Source organism: Rhinatrema bivittatum, chromosome 6 (assembly GCF_901001135.1).
Source record: "Rhinatrema bivittatum chromosome 6, aRhiBiv1.1, whole genome shotgun sequence".
Classification (NCBI taxonomy): Eukaryota; Metazoa; Chordata; class Amphibia; order Gymnophiona; family Rhinatrematidae; genus Rhinatrema; species Rhinatrema bivittatum.
In genome coordinates this window covers 2390733-2411525 of record NC_042620.1, presented here as the reverse complement: position 1 = coordinate 2411525, position 20793 = coordinate 2390733, and the positions used below count along the sequence as shown (strand labels likewise).

At 41.6% G+C, this 20793-nt stretch overlaps 1 protein-coding gene across 1 annotated transcript in view; it reads right to left on the bottom strand.

Annotated features, from left to right (window-relative positions):
- Positions 1-1224: 1224 nt before the first annotated feature.
- The window catches only part of LOC115093337 (obscurin-like protein 1), a 143124-nt gene continuing 123555 nt past the window's right edge, over positions 1225-20793 (bottom strand). The window contains exon 12 of the mRNA XM_029604964.1: positions 1225-9455. Coding sequence (XP_029460824.1) covers positions 9448-9455 — 8 coding nt within the window. The 3' untranslated portion in view covers positions 1225-9447. The remainder of the gene's footprint in view (positions 9456-20793) is intronic.

Genomic DNA, 20793 nt, shown 5'->3' with positions numbered 1-20793 from the left:
CATGCTATAATTACACAATGTTGGGTTCCATATTAAGTGCTACAACCCAAGAAAGAGATCTAGGCGTCATAGTGGATAACACATTGAAATCGTCGGTGCAGTGTGCTGCGGCAGTCAAAAAAGCAAACTGAATGTTGGGAATTATTAGAAAGGGAATGGTTAATAAAACGGAAAATGTCATAATGCCTCTGTATCGCTCCATGGTGAGACCGCAGCTTGAATACTGTGTACAATTCTGGTCTGATCCAGTATGGCATGTTCTTATGATATATTTTAAAAAGTTTTTACTGTGAGTTTTTGCCTCTACGGCCAACTTCATTTCAAATTCTCTCTTAACCTGTCTTATCAATGTCTTACATTTAACTTGCCAATGCTAATGCTTTTTCCTATTTTCTACTGTTGGATCCTTCTTCCAATCGTTTGACCTTCCTTCCACCTTTCTTAAAGGGCTAGTTTATTATTATAAAATGCCCTTCGACCCCTAGTATGAGTATGTTATTTTTGCTTAACGTGTCTGCAGTATCAGCGGATTATTATTATTACTAGTGAAACGTGCCTGGAATTCTTCGGGTATTCTGATCTATAATAGCCTGTGTGTGCCTGAATGTGTCCTCTGCCTGTCCCTCAGTCCCCATATCATTGAGTTGCTGTTATCATTATAACATATAGCTAAGTCACCAGAATCAACGTTATCATTTATCTATTTATTTGGCGTTGGTAGAGCAAGGTGAGTTACATTCAGGTAAAGGAGGTATTTCCCTGCCCTCAGAGGACTTACAGTCTGAAAGGTTCATATTCAGCAGCGTGGGGAGCAGGAAATGTTCACCGGTTTTTTCCAATCAGAATTACCATTTAGCTTCAGCAGGATGGACTCAATATTGACGCTACCTGGCGAAAATTCAGCTTCACCCATACAACACCCTCATGCTCCTTTTTTCCCACCTAAATTTTACCAAAATATAAAGTTACCAGGTAAAATGTAGTTGCTGAGTGGCAAAAGTTCAAACAATGGATTTTATCCAGGTAATTGAAAAGTTACCCAGAAAAACCTCTTTGAATACGGACTTCTACCTGAAGCAATGGAGCATGAGAGACTTTTCACCAATATAAGTGTATTATTATAACATTAGTCCCCTGTGTTATTATACCATTTTCCTCTATCCTCAGTCTCCGTGTATTAGAATGTATTCGTTCCCAGTATCATCAGCATGTGCCCCTCAGCCCCCAGTATCAGAGAGTTATTATACCATGCCCCTCAGTCCCCAGTATCAGTGAGTTATTATACCATGCCCCTCAGTCCCCAGTATCAGAGAGTTATTATACCATGCCCCTCAGTCCCCAGTATCAGTGAGTTATTATAACATGCCCCTCAGTTCCCAGTATCAGTGAGTTATTATAACATGCCCCTCAGTTCCCAGTATCAGAGAGTTATTATACCATGCCCCTCAGTCCCCAGTATCAGTGAGTTATTATACCATGCCCCTCAGTCCCCAGTATCAGTGAGTTATTATAACATGCCCCTCAGTTCCCAGTATCAGTGAGTTATTATACCATGCCCCTCAGCCCCCAGTATCAGTGAGTTATTATAACATGCCCCTCAGTCCCCAGTATCAGTGAGTTATTATAACATGCCCCTCAGTCCCCAGTATCAGAGAGTTATTATACCATGTTCCTCAGTCCCCAGTATCAGTGAGTTATTATAACATGCCCCTCAGTCCCCACTATCAGTGAGTTATTATACCATGCCCCTCAGTCCCCAGTATCAGTGAGTTATTATACCATGCCCCTCAGTCCCCAGTATCAGAGAGTTATTATACCATGCCCCTCAGTCCCCAGTATCAGTGAGTTATTATACCATGCCCCTCAGTCCCCAGTATCAGAGAGTTATTATACCATGCCCCTCAGTCCCCACTATCAGTGAGTTATTATACCATGCCCCTCAGTCCCCAGTATCAGTGAGTTAATATAACATGCCCCTCAGTCCCCAGTATCAGAGAGTTATTATACCATGCCCCTCAGTCCCCAGTATCAGTGAGTTATTATAACATGCCCCTCAGTCCCCACTATCAGAGAGTTATTATACCATGCCCCTCAGCCCCCAGTATCAGAGAGTTATTATAACATGCCCCTCAGTCCCCACTATCAGAGAGTTATTATACCATGCCCCTCAGTCCCCAGTATCAGTGAGTTATTATACCATGCCCGTCAGCCCCCAGTATCAGTGAGTTATTATACCATGCCCCTCAGTCCCCAGTATCAGAGAGTTATTATAACATGCCCCTCAGTCCCCAGTATCAGTGAGTTATTATAACGTGCCCCTCAGTCCCCAGTATCTGAGTTATTATACCATGTTCCTCAGTCCCCAGTATCAGAGAGTTTTTATACCATGCCCCTCAGTCCCCAGTATCAGTGAGTTATTATACCATGCCCCTCAGTCCCCACTATCAGTGAGTTATTATACCATGTTCCTCAGTCCCCAGTATCAGCATGCAATTATACCATATTCCTCAGTTCCTAGTATCACTGCATTATGATTTGTCCCTTAATCCAGTTTGTGTGGTACTTATACCATGCCCCTCAGTCCCCAGTATCAGTGAGTTATTATACCATGCCCCTCAGTCCCCAGTATCAGAGAGTTATTATACCATGCCCCTCAGTCCCCAGTATCAGAGAGTTATTATACCATGCCCCTCAGTCCCCAGTATCAGTGAGTTATTATACCATGCTCCTCTGTCCCCAGTATCAGTGAGTTATTATACCATGTCCCTCAGTCCCCAGTATCAGTGAGTTATTATACCATGCCCCTCAGTCCCCAGTATCAGTGAGTTATTATACCATGTTCCCTCAGTTCCCAGTATCAGTATTTTAGTTTTATTATAATATGCCCCTCAGTCCCCAGTATCAGCGAGTTCTTATGCCATGTTCCTCAGTCCCCATTATCAGCATTTTGTTTTTATTATAACATGCCCCTCAGTCCCCAGTATCAGAGAGTTATTATACCATGCCCCTCAGTCCCCAGTATCAGAGAGTTATTATACCATGCCCCTCAGTCCCCAGTATCAGAGAGTTATTATACCATGCCCCTCAGTCCCCAGTATCAGTGAGTTATTATACCATGCTCCTCTGTCCCCAGTATCAGTGAGTTATTATACCATGTCCGTCAGTCCCCAGTATCAGTGAGTTATTATACCATGCCCCTCAGTCCCCAGTATCAGAGAGTTATTATACCATGTTCCTCAGTCCCCAGTATCAGTATTTTAGTTTTATTATAACATGCTCCTCAGTCCCCAGTATCAGCGATTTATTATAACATGCCCATCAGTCCCCAGTATAAGTGAGTTCTTATGCCATGTTCCTCAGTCCCCATTATCAGCATTTTGGTTTTATTATAACATGCCCCTCAGTCCCCAGTATCAGAGTATACCATGTTCCTCAGTCCCCAGTATCAGAGAGTTATTATACCATGCCCCTCAGTCCACAGTATCAGTGAGTTATTATAACATGCCCCTCAGTACCCAGTATCAGTGAGTTATGATACCATGTTCCTCAGTCCCCAGTATCAGTATTTTAGTTTTATTATAACATGCCCCTCAGTCCCCAGTATCAGCGACTTATTATAAGATGTTACTCAGTCCCCAGTATCAGCGAGTTATTATAACATGCCCCTCAGTCTCCAGTATCAGCGACTTATAATAAGATGCTACTCAGTCCCCAGTATCAGTGAGTTCTTATGCCATGTTCCTCAGTCCCCATTATCAGCTTTTTGGTTTTATTATAACATGCCCCTCAGTCCCCAGTATCAGTGAGTTATTATACCATGCCCCTCAGTCCCCAGTATCAGTATTTTAGTTTTATGATAACATGCCCCTCAGTCCCCAGTATCAGCGAGTTATTATAATATGACCCTCAGTCCCTGGTATCAGCATGTTATACCATGTTCCTCAGTTCCCAGTCTGTGTTATGATGTGTTCCTCAGTTCCCAGTATCAGCATGTTATTATAATGTGACCTTCAGTCCCTGGTATCAGCATGTTATACAATGTTCCTCAGTTCCCAGTCTGTGTTATAATGTGTTCCTCAGTTCCCAGTATCAGCATGTTATTATAATGTGACCCTCAGTCCCTGGTATCAGCATGTTATACAATGTTCCTCAGTTCCCAGTCTGTGTTATGATGTGTTCCTCAGTTCCCAGTATCAGCATGTTATTATAATGTGACCTTCAGTCCCTGGTATCAGCATGCTATACCATGTTCCTCAGTATCAGTGCATTATCATTTGTCCCATAATTCCCAGTTTGTGTGGTATTTATTATACCATATTCCTCTGTTCCCAACATCAGCGTGTTATATGTCTTAAAATGTCCAGGCTCAGTGTATTATTATGATTCTATGTTCTTCAGTTCCCAGTATCAGCATGTTATTATTATACCATGTAACTCAGACTCTAGGTTCAATGTGCTATTATAACATATCCTTCAGTTTCTAGTATCAGTGTGTTATGATTATAACATGACCCACAGTCCCCAGTATCAGTGTATTAGGTGTCCATAAGTGCCAGTATCAACATTTTATTGGACCATGTTCCTCAGTCCCTGGTATCAGCATGTTATTTTTATTATAATATGCCCCTCAGTCCCTATTATCTGCATGTTATTATAACATGACCCTCGGTTCCTGGTATCAGCATGTAATACAATGTTCCTCAGTTCCCAGTCTGTGTTATGATGTGTTCCTCAGTTCCCAGTATCAGCATGTTATTATAACCTGACCCTCGGTTCCTGGTATCAGCATGCTATACAATGTTCCTCAGTTCCCAGTCTGTGTTATGATGTGTTCCCAGTATCAGCATGTTATTCTAACATGACCCTCGGTTCCTGGTATCAGCATGTAATACAATGTTCCTCAGTTCCCAGTCTGTGTTATGATGTGTTCCTCAGTTCCCAGTATCAGCATGTTATTATAACCTGACCCTCGGTTCCTGGTATCAGCATGCTATATAATGTTCCTCAGTTCCCAGTCTGTGTTATGATGTGTTCCTCAGTTCCCAGTATCAGCATGTTATTATAACCTGACCCTCGGTTCCTGGTATCAGCATGCTATACAATGTTCCTCAGTTCCCAGTCTGTGTTATGATGTGTTCCTCAGTTCCCAGTATCAGCATGTTATTATAATGTGACCCTCAGTCCCTGGTATCAGCATGTTATACAATGTTCCTCAGTTCCCAGTCTGTGTTATGATGTGTTCCTCAGTTCCCAGTATCAGCATGTTATTATAATGTGACCCTCAGTCCCTGGTATCAGCATGCTATACCATGTTCCTCAGTCCTCAGTATCAGTGCATTATCATTTGTCCCTTAATTCCCAGTTTGTGTGGTATTTATACCATATTCCTCTGTTCCCAACATCAGCGTGTTATATGTCTTAAAATGTCCAGGCTCAGTGTATTATTATGATTCTATGTTCTTCAGTTCCCAGTATCAGCATGTTATTATAACCTGACCCTCGGTTCCTGGTATCAGCATGTTATACAATGTTCCTCAGCTCCCAGTCTGTGTTATGATGTGTTCCTCAGTCCCTTGTATCAGCATGTTATTATAACCTGACCCTCGGTTCCTGGTATCAGCATGTTATACAATGTTCCTCAGCTCCCAGTCTGTGTTATGATGTGTTCCTCAGTCCCTTGTATCAGCATGTTATTATAACCTGACCCTCGGTTCCTGGTATCAGCATGTTATACCATGTTCCTCAGTTCCCAGTCTGTGTTATGATGTGTTCCTCAGTCCCTTGTATCAGCATGTTATTATAATCTGACCCTCGGTTCCTGGTATCAGCATGTTATACAATGTTCCTCAGCTCCCAGTCTGTGTTATGATGTGTTCCTCAGTTCCCAGTATCAGCATGTTATTATAATGTGACCCTCAGTCCCTGGTATCAGCATGTTATACAATGTTCCTCAGTTCCCAGTCTGTGTTATGATGTGTTCCTCAGTTCCCAGTATCAGCATGTTATTATAATGTGACCCTCAGTCCCTGGTATCAGCATGCTATACCATGTTCCTCAGTCCTCAGTATCAGTGCATTATCATTTGTCCCTTAATTCCCAGTTTGTGTGGTATTTATACCATATTCCTCTGTTCCCAACATCAGCGTGTTATATGTCTTAAAATGTCCAGGCTCAGTGTATTATTATGATTCTATGTTCTTCAGTTCCCTGTATCAGCATGTTATTATAACCTGACCCTCGGTTCCTGGTATCAGCATGTTATACAATGTTCCTCAGCTCCCAGTCTGTGTTATGATGTGTTCCTCAGTCCCTTGTATCAGCATGTTATTATAACCTGACCCTCGGTTCCTGGTATCAGCATGTTATACCATGTTCCTCAGTTCCCAGTCTGTGTTATGATGTGTTCCTCAGTTTCCAGTATCAGCATGCTATTATAACCTGACCCTCAGTTCCTGGTATCAGCATGTTATACCATGTTCCTCAGTTCCCAGTCTGTGTTATGATGTGTTCCTCAGTTCCCAGTATCAGCATGTTATTATAACCTGACCCTCGGTTCCTGGTATCAGCATGTTATACCATGTTCCTCAGTTCCCAGTCTGTGTTATGATGTGTTCCTCAGTTTCCAGTATCTGCATGTTATTATAACCTGACCCTCGGTTCCTGGTATCAGCATGTTATACCATGTTCCTCAGTTCCCAGTCTGTGTTATGATGTGTTCCTCAGTTTCCAGTATCAGCATGTTATTATAATATGACCCTCAGTCCCTGGTATCAGCATGTTATACAATGTTCCTCAGTTCCCAGTCTGTTTTATGATGTGTTCCTCAGTTTCCAGTATCAGCATGTTATTATAACCTGACCCTCGGTTCCTGGTATCAGCATGTTATACAATGTTCCTCAGTTCCCAGTCTGTTTTATGATGTGTTCCTCAGTTTCCAGTATCAGCATGTTATTATAATGTGACCCTCAGTCCCTGGTATCAGCATGTTATACCATGTTCCTCAGTTCCCAGTCTGTTTTATGATGTGTTCCTCAGTTTCCAGTATCAGCATGTTATTATAACCTGACCCTCTCTTCCTGGTATCAGCATGTTATACAATGTTCCTCAGTTCCCAGTCTGTTTTATGATGTGTTCCTCAGTTTCCAGTATCAGCATGTTGTTATAACATATCCTTCAGTATCAGCACATGATAACATGGCCCGCAGTCCCCAGTATCAGTGTGTTGTGTCCATAAGTCCCAGTATCAACATGTTATTATAACGTATTCCTCAGTCACTAGTATCACCATTTTATTATTATTATAATGTGTCCCTCAGTCCCCAGTATGTGAGTTATGTATCTGTAAGTCTCCAGCATATTTTAAAATATTCTTTTATCACCAGTATCAGCATATTGTGTGTCCATAAATTCCCACTATCAATGTATAACATGACCCTCAGTCCCGTATCTGAGTGTTATGTGTCCATAAGTCCCAGTATCAGCTTGATATCTTAACATGCCCCTCAGCCACTAGTAGCAGCATCCTATCATTATTTCTAGTGAAACGTGCCCAGCATTGCTTGGTTAGTCTGGTCTATAACAGTCTGTGTGTGTGTGGGGCCGGGTCTGGATCTGGGCCTGTGTGTACGTGTCTACATGTGTGTGTGCAAGCCTGTGTGTCTGTGCAAGCCAGTGTGTGCGTCCCCAGTCTCAGTGTGATATTATTATAATGGCCCCAGCACTCACTTCCTTAAAGGGCCAGCACTTCAGTAAAACATCTTTTTCCTCTGCTGACCACGAAATGAACCTTGATGCTGCTCATTCTTAAATATTTCCACTTAATTTAGTCTGCATTTACATTTAAGTCTGCAAATCTTCATCAGATGTAGGGCAGGATCTGCCCCTAGCCTCCAAGGGTCTCTTTTTCTCTCAGTAAGGTCCTTTGCTCTCGCTCTAATATTTCCCTTTCTCCCTTCCTTCTCATTCCTGCATCCTCATCTTCTTAACTACCTGCTTATCTCATCCTTTCTCTACCCCACACTTTCATGCCGCAGCCTATTTATAACCTCCTCCCCCACCACTCCCCTCATCAGTACATCCTAAGCTTCCTCCTTACACGCAAAACAGCAATGGCCTGGGGGATCGCATTCAGCAGAGGAAACCTGCAGAGAGATGTGCGGTCCTGTTGCCATATTATGCTCTGAGGTCTGCTATATATGACTGAAAGTTTCCTGAAACTCTGTCTTTGCCTTCTCTGATAAAAATAAAGCTACGAGAATCAACCACGCCAGCACTATTGCATCCTAGAATCAGCTATCACTGGAAGTGCAAGGGGTGGACACTGGTTCCTCATTATCCCAGAATCAGCTCATACTGGAGGAGTGAGAGGCGATAGGCACTGGTCACGCTGTATCCCAGAATCAGCTCATACTGGAGGATCGAGAGGCGATGGACGCTGGTCACTCTGGCAGAGAGAGAGGTGATGGACGCTGGTCACTCTGGCAGAGAGAGAGAGAGGCAATAGGCACTGGTCATGCTGTAACCCAGGAGCAGCTCACACTGGAGGCGCGAGAAGTGATAGGCACTGGTCATCTGGTATCCCAGAATCAGCTCACACTGGAGGAGCGAGAGGCAATAGGCACTGGTCATGCTGTATCCCAGGAGCAGCTCACACTGGAGGAGCGAGAGGCAATAGGCACTGGTCATCTGGTATCCCAGAATCAGCTCACACTGGCAGGTCAAGAGGCAATGGATGCTGGTCACTCTGGCAGAGAGAGAGGTGATGGACGCTGGTCCCTCTGGCAGAGAGAGAGAGGTGATAGATGCTGGTCACTCTGGCACAGAGAGAGGTGATGGACACTGGTCACTCTGCAGAGAGAGAGGTGATGGATGCTGGTCACTCTGGCAGAGAGAGAGGTGATGGATGCTGGTCACTCTGGCAGAGAGAGAGAGGCGATGGACGCTGGTCACTCTGTCAGAAAGAGAGGTGATGGATGCTGGTCACTCTGGCAGAGAGAGAGGTGATGGATGCTGGTCACTCCGGCAGAGAGAGAGAGAGAGGTGATGGACGCTGGTCACTCTGGCAGAGAGAGATGTGATGGACACTGGTCACTTTGGCAGAGAGAGAGAGTGATGGTCGCTGGTCACTCTGGCAGAGAGGCGATGGACGCTGGTCACTCTGGCAGAGAGAGAGGCGATGGACGCTGGTCACTCTGGCAGAGAGAGAGGTGATCTACACTGGTCACTCTGGCAGAGAGAGAGAGGTGATGGACGCTGGCCACTCTGTGTCCTGGGATCAGCTCACACTAGCAACACGAGAGGCAATGGACATCAATCCCTCATTATCCCAGAATCAGCACATACAGGAAGAGCAAGAGGCAAGGGGCATTGGTCATATTGTTGTCAGATTTGTCTGAAGAACCAACTCACCCACCCCTCTCCCCCCATCTTCTGCGATCCTTCCACCTTTTACAAATCTGCATAGGAAACAGAAACAAAAATAAAACAAGAGTCACAGAGCAACAAGATATCTTGATACCATCAATGTTAATAATGCAAAGCTGGCTCCTCGCTGTCCTCCTGTTTCATCTCTATCTTCCACATCTCTCCCTATTCTGCCTCCGTCTTCCCCATATCCTCCCTTTATTCTCCACTATGCTGTCTCTACCATATCCTCCCCTGTCTTACCCCTCTCTGTTCCCTTCCCTCTCTTGTCTACTCTCTATCCTCCCATCTCCTCCCCTCTCTGTCTCCTCCGTGTCTTACTCCTCCCTGTTCCTTTCCCTCTCTTGTCTGTCTAGTATCCTTCCCCTTTTTGCTGTCTCTGCTCTGTTCTACCCCTCCCTGTATCCTCCCCTCTGTCTGCCTAGTCCCTGTCCTCCCTTCTCTGCTGACTCTTTGTTCCTATGTCCTCCCTGTCTCCTTTCTGCCCTCCCCATGCCACATCCCTCCCTATCCTCCCTCACCCCATCTTCTCCTTGTCTCCTCTATGTCCTCGTCCTCCTGTCTCTTCTGATAATATTCAGTTACCCATCTCATCTCCAACCTCCCCCTTCTGCTGCCTCCTCTCTATTTTCCCTTATCTCCTTTCCTGAACTAAACTGAACCTATTCCATTATTACCTATTCGCTCAGACTTTGCCTTAATCATAGTAATTAATATCCCCACCTCATAAGGGCAATTCTTCAACGCTATAAGCACATTGACTGGCATATTGTTATCTATATTTAAACCCCTGCTTCTTTTCTCCGATCCAAGTTATATTACTCCCTTGTTTTATTGTAACTGCATTCCTTAGCCTTCTCTTGTTTAATGTTTTTTACTACCATTACTATTATTTTATTATTATTACTTAGATCAATGTTATTTATTGCCTTTTTGTTCCCTATCTACTTGTTAATTGTAAACCGACATGATGCGATATTTATCGCGAATGCCGGTATAGAAAAACTTAAAATAAATAAATAAATAAATAAATCATTCTTCAGATATATCAGAGAAAGGTCCAAAGTGTAATTGAAAGGTGACAAAGATTGATGGGTGGAGAGTGACGAAGAAATAGCTGCAATATTAAACAAATACTTTAGTTTGGTGTTCACTAAAGAAGACCCTGGAGAAGGACCATTGCTAGTAGACAGGAATGTGGATGGGAGTGGAGTAGAAGAAACTCCATTTACAGAGGAGAATGTATGGGAAGAGCTGGGGAAACTGAAAGTGGACAAAGCCATGGGGCCTGATGAGGTTCATCCCAGGATACTGAGGGAGCTCAGAGATGTGCTGGCGGCTCCGCTGTGTGACCTGTTCAATAGATCCCTGGAAAGTGGACAAAGCCATGGGGCCTGATGAGGTTCATCCCAGGATACTGAGGGAGCTCAGAGATGTGCTGGCGGCTCCGCTGTGTGACCTGTTCAATAGATCCCCAGAAATGGGAGTGGTACCGAGTGACTGGAGAAGAACGACAATGGTCCCGCTTCACAAGAGTGGGAACAGATAGGAGGCGGGAAACTACAGACCGGGTAGCCTCACCTCGGTGGTGGGAAAAGTAATGGAAAATCTGCTGAAGGAAAGGAGAGTGAACTATCTGCAATCTGTTGGGTTGCTAGACCTCAGGCAGCATGGATTCACCAGGGGAAGGTCTTTCAGACAAATGTGACTTATTTTTTTGATTGGTTGACTAAAGAATCGGATCAGGCACTTGATGTGATTTACTTGAATTTTAGTAAAGCTTTTGATATGGTCCCACATAGAAGACTTGTAAACAAAATAAGAAGCTTGGGAGTGGGTGCCAAGGTAGTAGCGTGGATCAATAACTGGATGACTGACAGGAGACAGCGTGTGATGATAAATGGACCCTACTCTGAAGAAAGGATGGTATTAAGTGCAGTGCCATGGGGATCCGTTTTGGGACAGATTCTGTACAATATCTTTGTGAGCGACCTGGAAGAAGAGATAGAAAGTAAAGTTTGTCTATTTGCAGATGATACTAAGATCTGCAACAGAGTGGACACGCCGGAAGGAGCAGAGAGAATGAAAAGTGATTTACGAAAGCTTGAAGAGGGGTCAAAGATTTGGCAGCTGAGATTCAATGCCAAGAAGTGCAGAGTCCTACATCTGGGGTGTGGTAATCCAAAAGAGCTGTGTGTAATGGAAGGTGAAAAACTAATGCACAGGACTGAGAGTTTCATTCCTTGGTGTGATAGTGACTGATTATCTGAAGATGGCAAAGCAATGTGACAAGGAGATAGCTAAAGCCAGAAGAATGCTGGGCTGCATAGAGAGAGGAATATCGAGTAAGAAAAGGGAAGTGATTATCCCCTTGTACAGGTCCTTGGTGAGGCCTCACCTGGAGTACTGTGCTCAGTTCTGGACAGAGACAGGATGGAGGCGGTCAGGAGAAGGGCAACTAAAATAGTGTGGGGTCAGTATCAGAAGACCTATGGAGAGATACTGAAGGATATGAATATGTATACCCTGGAAGAGAGGATGCACAGGGGAGATAGGATACCGATATTGACACCTGAAAGGTTTTAATCATGTACAAATGTCAAACCTTTTCCGTCAGAACATAATCAGTAGAACTAGGGGTCATGAAATTAAACTCCATGAGGGACGTCTCAAAACCAACGTCAGAAAATATTTCTTGATGGATAGGGTAGTGGATGCCTGGATGCTTTCCCGGAGGAGGTGGTGAAAACAAAACGAGTGAAAGAATTCAAAATTGCATGGGATAAATATTGTGTCTCCCTAAAGTCTAAAGAATGGAAAAGAAGAAAAAAGCGCATAGAGTAACGTGCTGGTGTGGCGGTTACTACCCTTCAACCAATAAGCCTGGATACTGTTGATGCAACTCCAGCATTGCTCTTTGCTTCAACATCAGGGGGAAATGGGGAATTGGATTCATACAACAACCAAAGGTCCTAACTTATGTGGTCTGGGAAAAGAAATATGAAGGTAACGTGCTGGTGTGGCAGTTCCTACCCTTCAACCAATAAGCTTGGATACTGTTGATGCAACTCCAGCATCGCTCTTTGCTTCAACATCAGGGGGAAATGGGGAATTGGATTCATACAACAACCAAAGGTCCCAACTTATGTGGTCTGGGAAAAGAAATATGAAGGTAACGTGCTGGTGTGGCAGTTCCTACCCTTCAACCAATAAGCCTGGATACTGTTGATGCAACTCCAGCATCGCTCTTTGCTTCAACATCAGGGGGAAATGGGGAATTGGATTCATACAACAACCAAAGGTCCCAACTTATGTGGTCTGGGAAAAGAAATATGAAGGTAACGTGCTGATGTGGCAGTTACTACCCTAAACCAATAAGCCTTGATACTGTTGATGCAATTCCAACATTGATTTCTGTTATTATCCTCTCTGTATCCCGTAATTTTATCTTACTAATATTATCCTCTCCGTAGCATGTAATGTTATCTTACTCTTATAACCCTCTCTGAACCATGTAATGTATCTTTTTGTTATTATCCTCTCTGTATCCCGTAATTTTATCTTACTAATATTATCTTCTCTGTAGCATGTAATGTTATCTTACTCTTATAACCCTCTCTGAACCATGTAATGTATCTTTTTGTTATTATCCTCTCTGTATCCCGTAATGTAATCTTACTGTTATTATCCTCTCTGTATCCTGTAATATATCGTATTGTTATTATCCTCTCTGTATCCCGTAAGGTTATCTTACTGTTATTATCCTCTCTGTATCCTGTAATTTTATCTTACTAATATTATCCTCTCTGTAGCATGTAATGTTATCTTACTCTTATAACCCTCTCTGGACCATGTAATGTATCTTTTTGTTATTATCCTCTCTGTATCCCGTAATTTTATCTTACTAATATTATCCTCTCTGTAGCATGTAATGTTATCTTACTCTTATAACCCTCTCTGAACCATGTAATGTATCTTTTTGTTATTATCCTCTCTGTATCCCGTAATTTTATCTTACTAATATTATCCTCTCTGTAGCATGTAATGTTATCTTACTCTTATAACCCTCTCTGAACCATGTAATGTATCTTTTTGTTATTATTATTTATTTATTTATTTAACAGTTTTTTATACCGACCTTCATAGTAAATTAAACCATATCGGATCGGTTTACATAAAACAAGGGTATAACAGAAGCAATAAATAAAAGTAATTAACAAGAGAAGAGAATAAGATAAAGTTACATTTAACAAGGAGTAAAAACTTGGGAAGCTTAAGAGCTGGAAGGAAGATAAAGGTCAAAAATAATTGAAGAAGCATAATCCAAAAGGAATTTGGATTAGAGCAAAAAGATGCTTTAATCAGTAAGTGCCAGAGTTCTTCGTTTGAAGGTTGTAGGACTTTAATCTTCTAAATCCAAGTGAGGAAAAATCCTCTCTGTATCCCGTAATGTAATCTTACTGTTATTATCCTCTCTGTATCCTGTAATATATCGTACTGTTATTATCCTCTCTGTATCCCGTAAGGTTATCTTACTGTTATTATCCTCTCTGTATCCTGTAATTTTATCTTACTAATATTATCCTCTCCGTAGCATGTAATGTTATCTTACTCTTATAACCCTCTCTGAACCATGTAATGTATCTTTTTGTTATTATCCTCTCTGAAGCATGTAATGTTATCTTACTCTTATTACCTTCTCTGAACCCTGTAAGATTATCTTACTGTTATTATTCTCTCTGAAGCCTGTAATGTTATCTTACTATTATCCTCTGTCTATCCTGTAATATTATCTTACTGTTATTATCCTCTCTGTATCCCGTAAGGTTATCTTACTGTTATTATCCTCTCTGTATCCTGTAATTTTATCTTACTAATATTATCCTCTCTGTAGCATGTAATGTTATCTTACTCTTATAACCCTCTCTGAACCATGTAATGTATCTTTTTGTTATTATCCTCTCTGAAGCCTGTAATGTTATCTTACTATTATCCTCTGTCTATCCTGTAATATTATCTTACTGTTATTATCCTCTCTGTATCCCGTAAGGTTATCTTACTGTTATTATCCTCTCTGTATCCTGTAATTTTATCTTACTAATATTATCCTCTCTGTAGCATGTAATGTTATCTTACTCTTATAACCCTCTCTGAACCATGTAATGTATCTTTTTGTTATTATCCTCTCTGAAGCATGTAATTTTATCTTACTATTATCCTCTGTCTATCCTGTAATATTATCTTACTGTTATTATCCTCTCTGTATCCCGTAAGGTTATCTTACTGTTATTATCCTCTCTGAAGCCTGTAATGTATCTTACTATTATCCTCTATCCTGTAGTATTATCTTACTGTTATTATCCTCTCTGTATCTTGTAAGGTTATCTTACTGTTATTATCCTCTCTGTATCCTGGAATGTTATCTTACTGTTATTATCCTCTCTGAAGCCTGTAATATATCTTACTATTGTCCACTCTCTATCCTGTAATATTATCTTACTGTTATTATCCCCTCTGAGCCCTGTAATGTATCATACTGTAATCATTCTCTCTTAACACTTTAAAGTTATCTTACTCTTATTAACCTCTCTGAACACTGTAATGTATCTTACTGTTATTATTCTATCTGAACCCTGTAATGTTATCTTATTCTTATTACCCTCTCTGAACCCTGAAGTTATCTTACTGTTATTATCCTCTCTGTATCCTGGAATGTTATCTTACCGTTATTATCCTTTCTGAAGCCTGTAATGTATCTTACTATTATCCTCTAATATTATCTTACTGTTATTATCCTCTCTGAACCCTGTATGTATTTTACTGTAATTATCCTCTCTGAACCCTGTAATGTTAATTTACGGTTATTGTCCTCTCTGAGCCCTGTCTTGTATCTTACTGTAATCATTCTCTCTGAACACTTTAAAGTTATCCTACTCTTATTACCCTCTCTGAACACTGTAATGTATCTAACTGTTATTATCCTCTCTTAACTCTGTAATGTTATCTTACTCTTATTACCTTCTATGAACCCTGTTATGTATCTTATTATTATTATCCTCTCTGAAGCCTGTAGTGTATCGTACTGTTATTATCCTCTCTGTATCCTGTAATGTTATCTTACTCTTATTATCTTCCCTGAACCCTGTAATGTATCATACTGTTATTATCATCTCTGAAGCCTGTAATGTTATCTTTCTGTTATTATCCTCTCTGAGCCCTGTAAGTTTATCTTTCTGTTATTATCCTCTCTGAACCCTATAATGTATCTTACTCTTATTACCCTCTCTGAAGCCTGTAATGTTATCTTTCTGTTATTATCCTCTCTGAACCCTGTAATGTATCTTACTCTTATTACCCTCTCTGTATCCTGGAATGTTATCTTACTGTTATTATCCTCTCTCTATCCTGTAATATTATCTTACTGTTATTACCCTCTCTGAACCCTGTAATGTATCTTACTCTTATTACCCTCTCTGAGCCCTGTAAGTTTATCTTTCTGTTATTCTCCTCTCTGAAGCCTGTAATGTTATCTTTCTGTTATTACCCTCTCTGAAGCCTGTAATGAATATTACTCTTATTACCCTCTCTGTATCCTGGAATGTTATCTTACTGTTATTATCCTCTCTCTATCCTGTAATATTATCTTACTGTTATTATCCTCTCTCTATCCTGTAAGTTTATCTTTCTGTTATTATCCTCTCTGAACCCTGTAAGGTGACCTTATACTTATTATCCTCTCTGAAACCTGATGGTTATCTTACTATTATCCTCTCTGAACCCTTTAATGTGTCTTATTTATTTTATTTATTTATCGAGTTTTATACACCGTCATTTGGTTTCGCCATCACAATGGTTTACAAAGTTTCGATGTTTAACAGAGTTTCCAAAAGGTTCATATGGTTGTTAACATAGATATTATCTTTTTAAAATTTAGTTCGTAGGTTACTCTAAAGAAGTTTTGGTTCAGTGTTATGTTATCATCGTATATTGGTTTCACAAGTTTGCCTAGTGTCATTAGGAGGGAGTGGTGTTTTAGAGTCATTGGGTGAGTTGGTAGGCTTTGCTGAACCATCCAGGTTTTTAGATCTTTTTTGAAAATTTTTAAATTTTCTTGTGTTCTGGGTTCGATTGGGAGGGTGCTCCAGAGTTTAGGGCTTCCTAGTGAAATTGCTGTATTTTGAGTTGAGGTGAGTTGTTTAGAACGAGCAGGTGGAATCTTTAATAGTCCTTTATTTGCTGATCTGTTTGGAGAATGCAATTTTATGGATGAACTTAGCCAGTTTGTTTGTTTTTCATATATTATTTTGTGTAGTATGGATAATATTTTGTATTCGATCCTAAATTTTATTGGGAGCCAGTGTAGTAATGTGATCATGTTTTTTAGATCCAGTGAGTATTCTTGCAGCTGCATTTTGTAGGATTTGGAGTGGTCGGATGTTGTTAAGCGGTAAGTTGAATAGTAGGGAGTTACAGTAGTCCAGGTTGGAGAAGATGAGTAGTGAAGGACTGATCTGAAATCATTGGGGGAGAGGAAAGGTTTTAATTGATGCAGTGTTAGGAGTTTGTGATATCCGTTTTTGATTTTAGTTGTGATGCGGTTCTTGAAGGAAAGTTCCTTGTCATTTATGACTCCAAGGTTGCGGGCATGATTGACCAGAGAGATTGCCACTTTTTGGTTCATTAGGTTTAGTGGTGGTAGTTGAGGAGCGTTGTTTTTTTATCCAGTATGATTATTTCAGTCTTATCGAAGTTTAGGATGAGTTTCATGTTGGTTAGTAGTTGCTTTATATTGTTTAGGTAAGTGGCTGTTTTTTTGTAGGTTTTTTCCAACGAGTTGTGTATTGGGATTAATATTTGGATATCGTCCGCATATATGAAGTGGGTCAGATTAAGGTTTGAGAGGAAGTGGCATATCGGAAGCAGGTAAATGTTGAAGAGTGTCGCAGATAGAGCGGAGCCTTGGGGAACTCCAGTGTCTAGATTTATTTTTTTTGAGAGGGTGTCATTGATCCACACTTGGTAGGTTCTTTGTGATAGATAGGATGTGAACCATTGTAGGGTTTCTTTTTTTTGCACCTATTTCTGATAGACGATCAATCAAGATAGAGTGGTTTACCATGTCAAAGGCTGCTGATAGGTCAAGTAGGAGTAAAAGGTAGCTGTGGCCATTTTCAAAACTTTTGAGTACGGTGTCATTTAATGATAGTAGTAGTGTCTCTGTGTTCATTTGTTTCCTGAAGCCAAATTGTGTGGGTAGTAGGATGTTGTTTTCTTCAAGGTGGTTGCTAAGTCGAGAGTGGACAATTTTCTCGATGATTTTGGCAATGAAGGGTAGGTTTGATATGGGTCGGTAGTTTAGTGGGTTTTCTGGATCAAGGTTGTTCTTTTTCAGTATGTGTTTGATAATTGCTGATTTTAGGCATTCTGGGTAGTTTCCTTCAGTGAGGGATAGGTTTACAATGTCAGTTATCGTTTTGGTTATTGATGGTTCGATTGTTTTGATCGTTGTTATGGGTATGCAATCAATAGGGTGTTTAGCTGGGTTCATTTTTTTGATGATCATTTGGAGTTCCAGTGATGATGCTGTATCAAAGTTGGGCCAACTTGATGTTTGAATGTTCTGTATGCTCTGGTTTTGCAAGTTGTTGTTGAGGTTATTTATGAGGTTTTTGATTTTTTCGTTAAAGAATTCTGCGAAATCGTTACTTGTGATCTTGGATGTTGATGATAACTGGTCATCATTGGATGATTTAGTTAGGCTTTTTACGAAATTGAACAGCATCTTTGGGTTATGATGGTATTTGTTTATTTTGTTTGAGTAAAAGTCTTTTTTTGCTTTGTGGATAAGTTTCTTGTATTCTGCTAGGTATGCTCTGTATGCATTAAGTAGTGTGGTTGTTTTGTTGTTGTTTCTCCATGTTTTCTCTTTTTTTTCTGAGTTCACATTTGGCTGATCTAATGTTGTCATTGTACCATTGGTTCTGGTGTTTTGGGTTTTTATAGTTTTCATTTTCATGGGGTTTATCTTATCAGCTAATGTTTTAGTGATGGTGAGCCATGACGAAGTTGTGTTCTCTGCGTTAGATAGGTCTATGTTTGTTAGTTCTGTTTGTAAATTTGTTTGAAGTGTTTCGCTGCAAAAAGGTGGTCAGTATGAGAAGGATTTGGGTGGGTTTTTTGTTGTAGTAAATTTACGGTTTGAATATAAATTGGAGTGGATTATAGAGTGGTTCGACCAGGGTATATTCGTGATCTTTGTTTGGAGGTTAGTCCATATGTCGGTATTGATGAAGACGAGGTCTAGGGTGTGACCTGCTTTGTGTGTTGGGCCATTGATGATTTGAGTAAAGCCTAGGGATGAGAGTGCGTCAATGATTGAGGAACATGTGGGGGAGTGGGGGATGGTGTCTATGTGTATGTTGAAGTCACCTAAGATGATTATGGGTTTGTTAATAGTTATTTTGGTCAAGAAGAATTCTATAAGTGGTGAGCAGTTCCGATCCAGAGACTTAGGGGGGCAGTAGATAAGACAGATTTGTAGTTTTGGTGAGTCGTATAGTGCAATTTCCAGTGGGGTGTAGGTGTTAGTTGGGAGTATTTTCATCTGTAGGTTTTTTTTGATGATTAGCATTAGGCCTCCTCCTTTCTTTTTTGGTCTGGGTATTGAAAAAGTTTTGTAGATAGGGTTGTTGATTTGGTTGATTAGTACTTGGTCTGTGTTTATTATCCATGTTTCCGTGATTGCTATGAAGTCCAGCTTGTCATCTTCAAGTAGGTCATTGATGATGGGTATTTTCTTTATTATGGATTGAGGTTAAATAGCATGAATGATAGTGCTAAGTAGCTGCTGTATGTCTTAGTGTTGTTGTGAGTTAAGTTAGCGTGTTGATATTTGTGGGTTTTCGTTGTTTTCCTGCTTTTGTCGTTCTGATGGTTTTCTAAGTTTAGATCCTTTCTGTGGTTCTTGCTGTAGTCAGAGTGTTGAAGGTTTGCCATTTCTTGTGTAGTTTAGGAGAAAGGTTTTTGAGGTTTGGTGTGTTTATTCGTTCTAGCACTAAGGCTTGCACTAAGGGGTGCACAAAAGGGAGTGCCGCTTTGTCGCGCGATGCTTGGTGGTCGCGCCTCAGCTGTAGGGTCCGGCGCTTGAGGTAATGACGTCGGGAGGGGGGGGGGGGGGGCGGGCCTCCTGACCGAGGATTTCGCGCCGCTCACCGGCCCTTCCTTCAGGCTCCTGCCCTTGCTCTTCTCCCCCCCTTCCTGCCGCTGGTGCTATTATCCCCTCTGAAGCCTGTAAGGTTATCTAACTGTTATTACCCTCTCTGTATCCTGTAATATTATCTTACTGTAATTACCCTCCCCGGACCCTGTAAGGTTATCTTACTGTTATTATCACTATTTTATTAAATTTATTCTCTTTTATTTAACCTCTTTAAAGGTACTTTTCAAAGCAATGCCCACTGACAAGTCAGTGCTTTAGCTGTGGAAATGGCCTTTTTGAAGATTGCACATCTAGACTCAGAATGGCATTAAGCCTTTCCTTTTACCCACAGCAGAGGGAGGCAGGGCCACTGCGAACCTTCAGTCATGCACTTCCTTCCTCAACCTACCTTCCGCACAGTTCTCCCTTCTTTGGCAGCATTGGCCCTAGCACTCACCCCTCTGGGCCTGTGGAAGCCCCAAATTTTGGCATTCTAGGTCACCGCCTAATCTGCTGAATGAAAGCACTGGTCCTGGGGGCACGCGTTCGCAGGGCATAGGTGATTTTCCTTGGGCAGTTTTTGAAGTAATAGCAGGAGGTCACTTTCACTCTGTGCATGTTGCAGCTACGCATCCAGCTGGAGAGGCCGTGCTTTTTGTCTTACTTTACCAATGCATGCAGGATGTGAATGTGAACGCACAGGAATGACGCTGTACCACCTGGGCTTTCCCAGTGCCAGGCGGTGCACCGTGTCTGTGCTCTCCACGTGCACCCCTGCACCCGTCTTCACATGCAAAGCAGGCCTCTGCAGACGCTGTCACCTCCACATCCTGCAGCTCCCACACCAGCCTACAGCTCCACTCACCCTTCCCATCCGCAGGAGGAGTGTGCACTTCCCTTCCCAAAGTGAACAGCTTCACCTCACATATGAGATAACAAATACAATAATATTTCATCCCGGCCTCTACTCTCACCACATCTCATAACTAAAAATAACTCTCCCTCCCAACAAATAATCGCTTACAATAAATAGGAAACCCACAGCATAGTGCTCCCCACTACTCAGCAATGACAGAAAAGCCACATCTCTCAGCCAAACATGATTTCAAGCTGCCCCACTGGTCACTCCCGCAGCTCTGAAAACCCCCAGCAGGACCAGGTCTGGCTCCTCA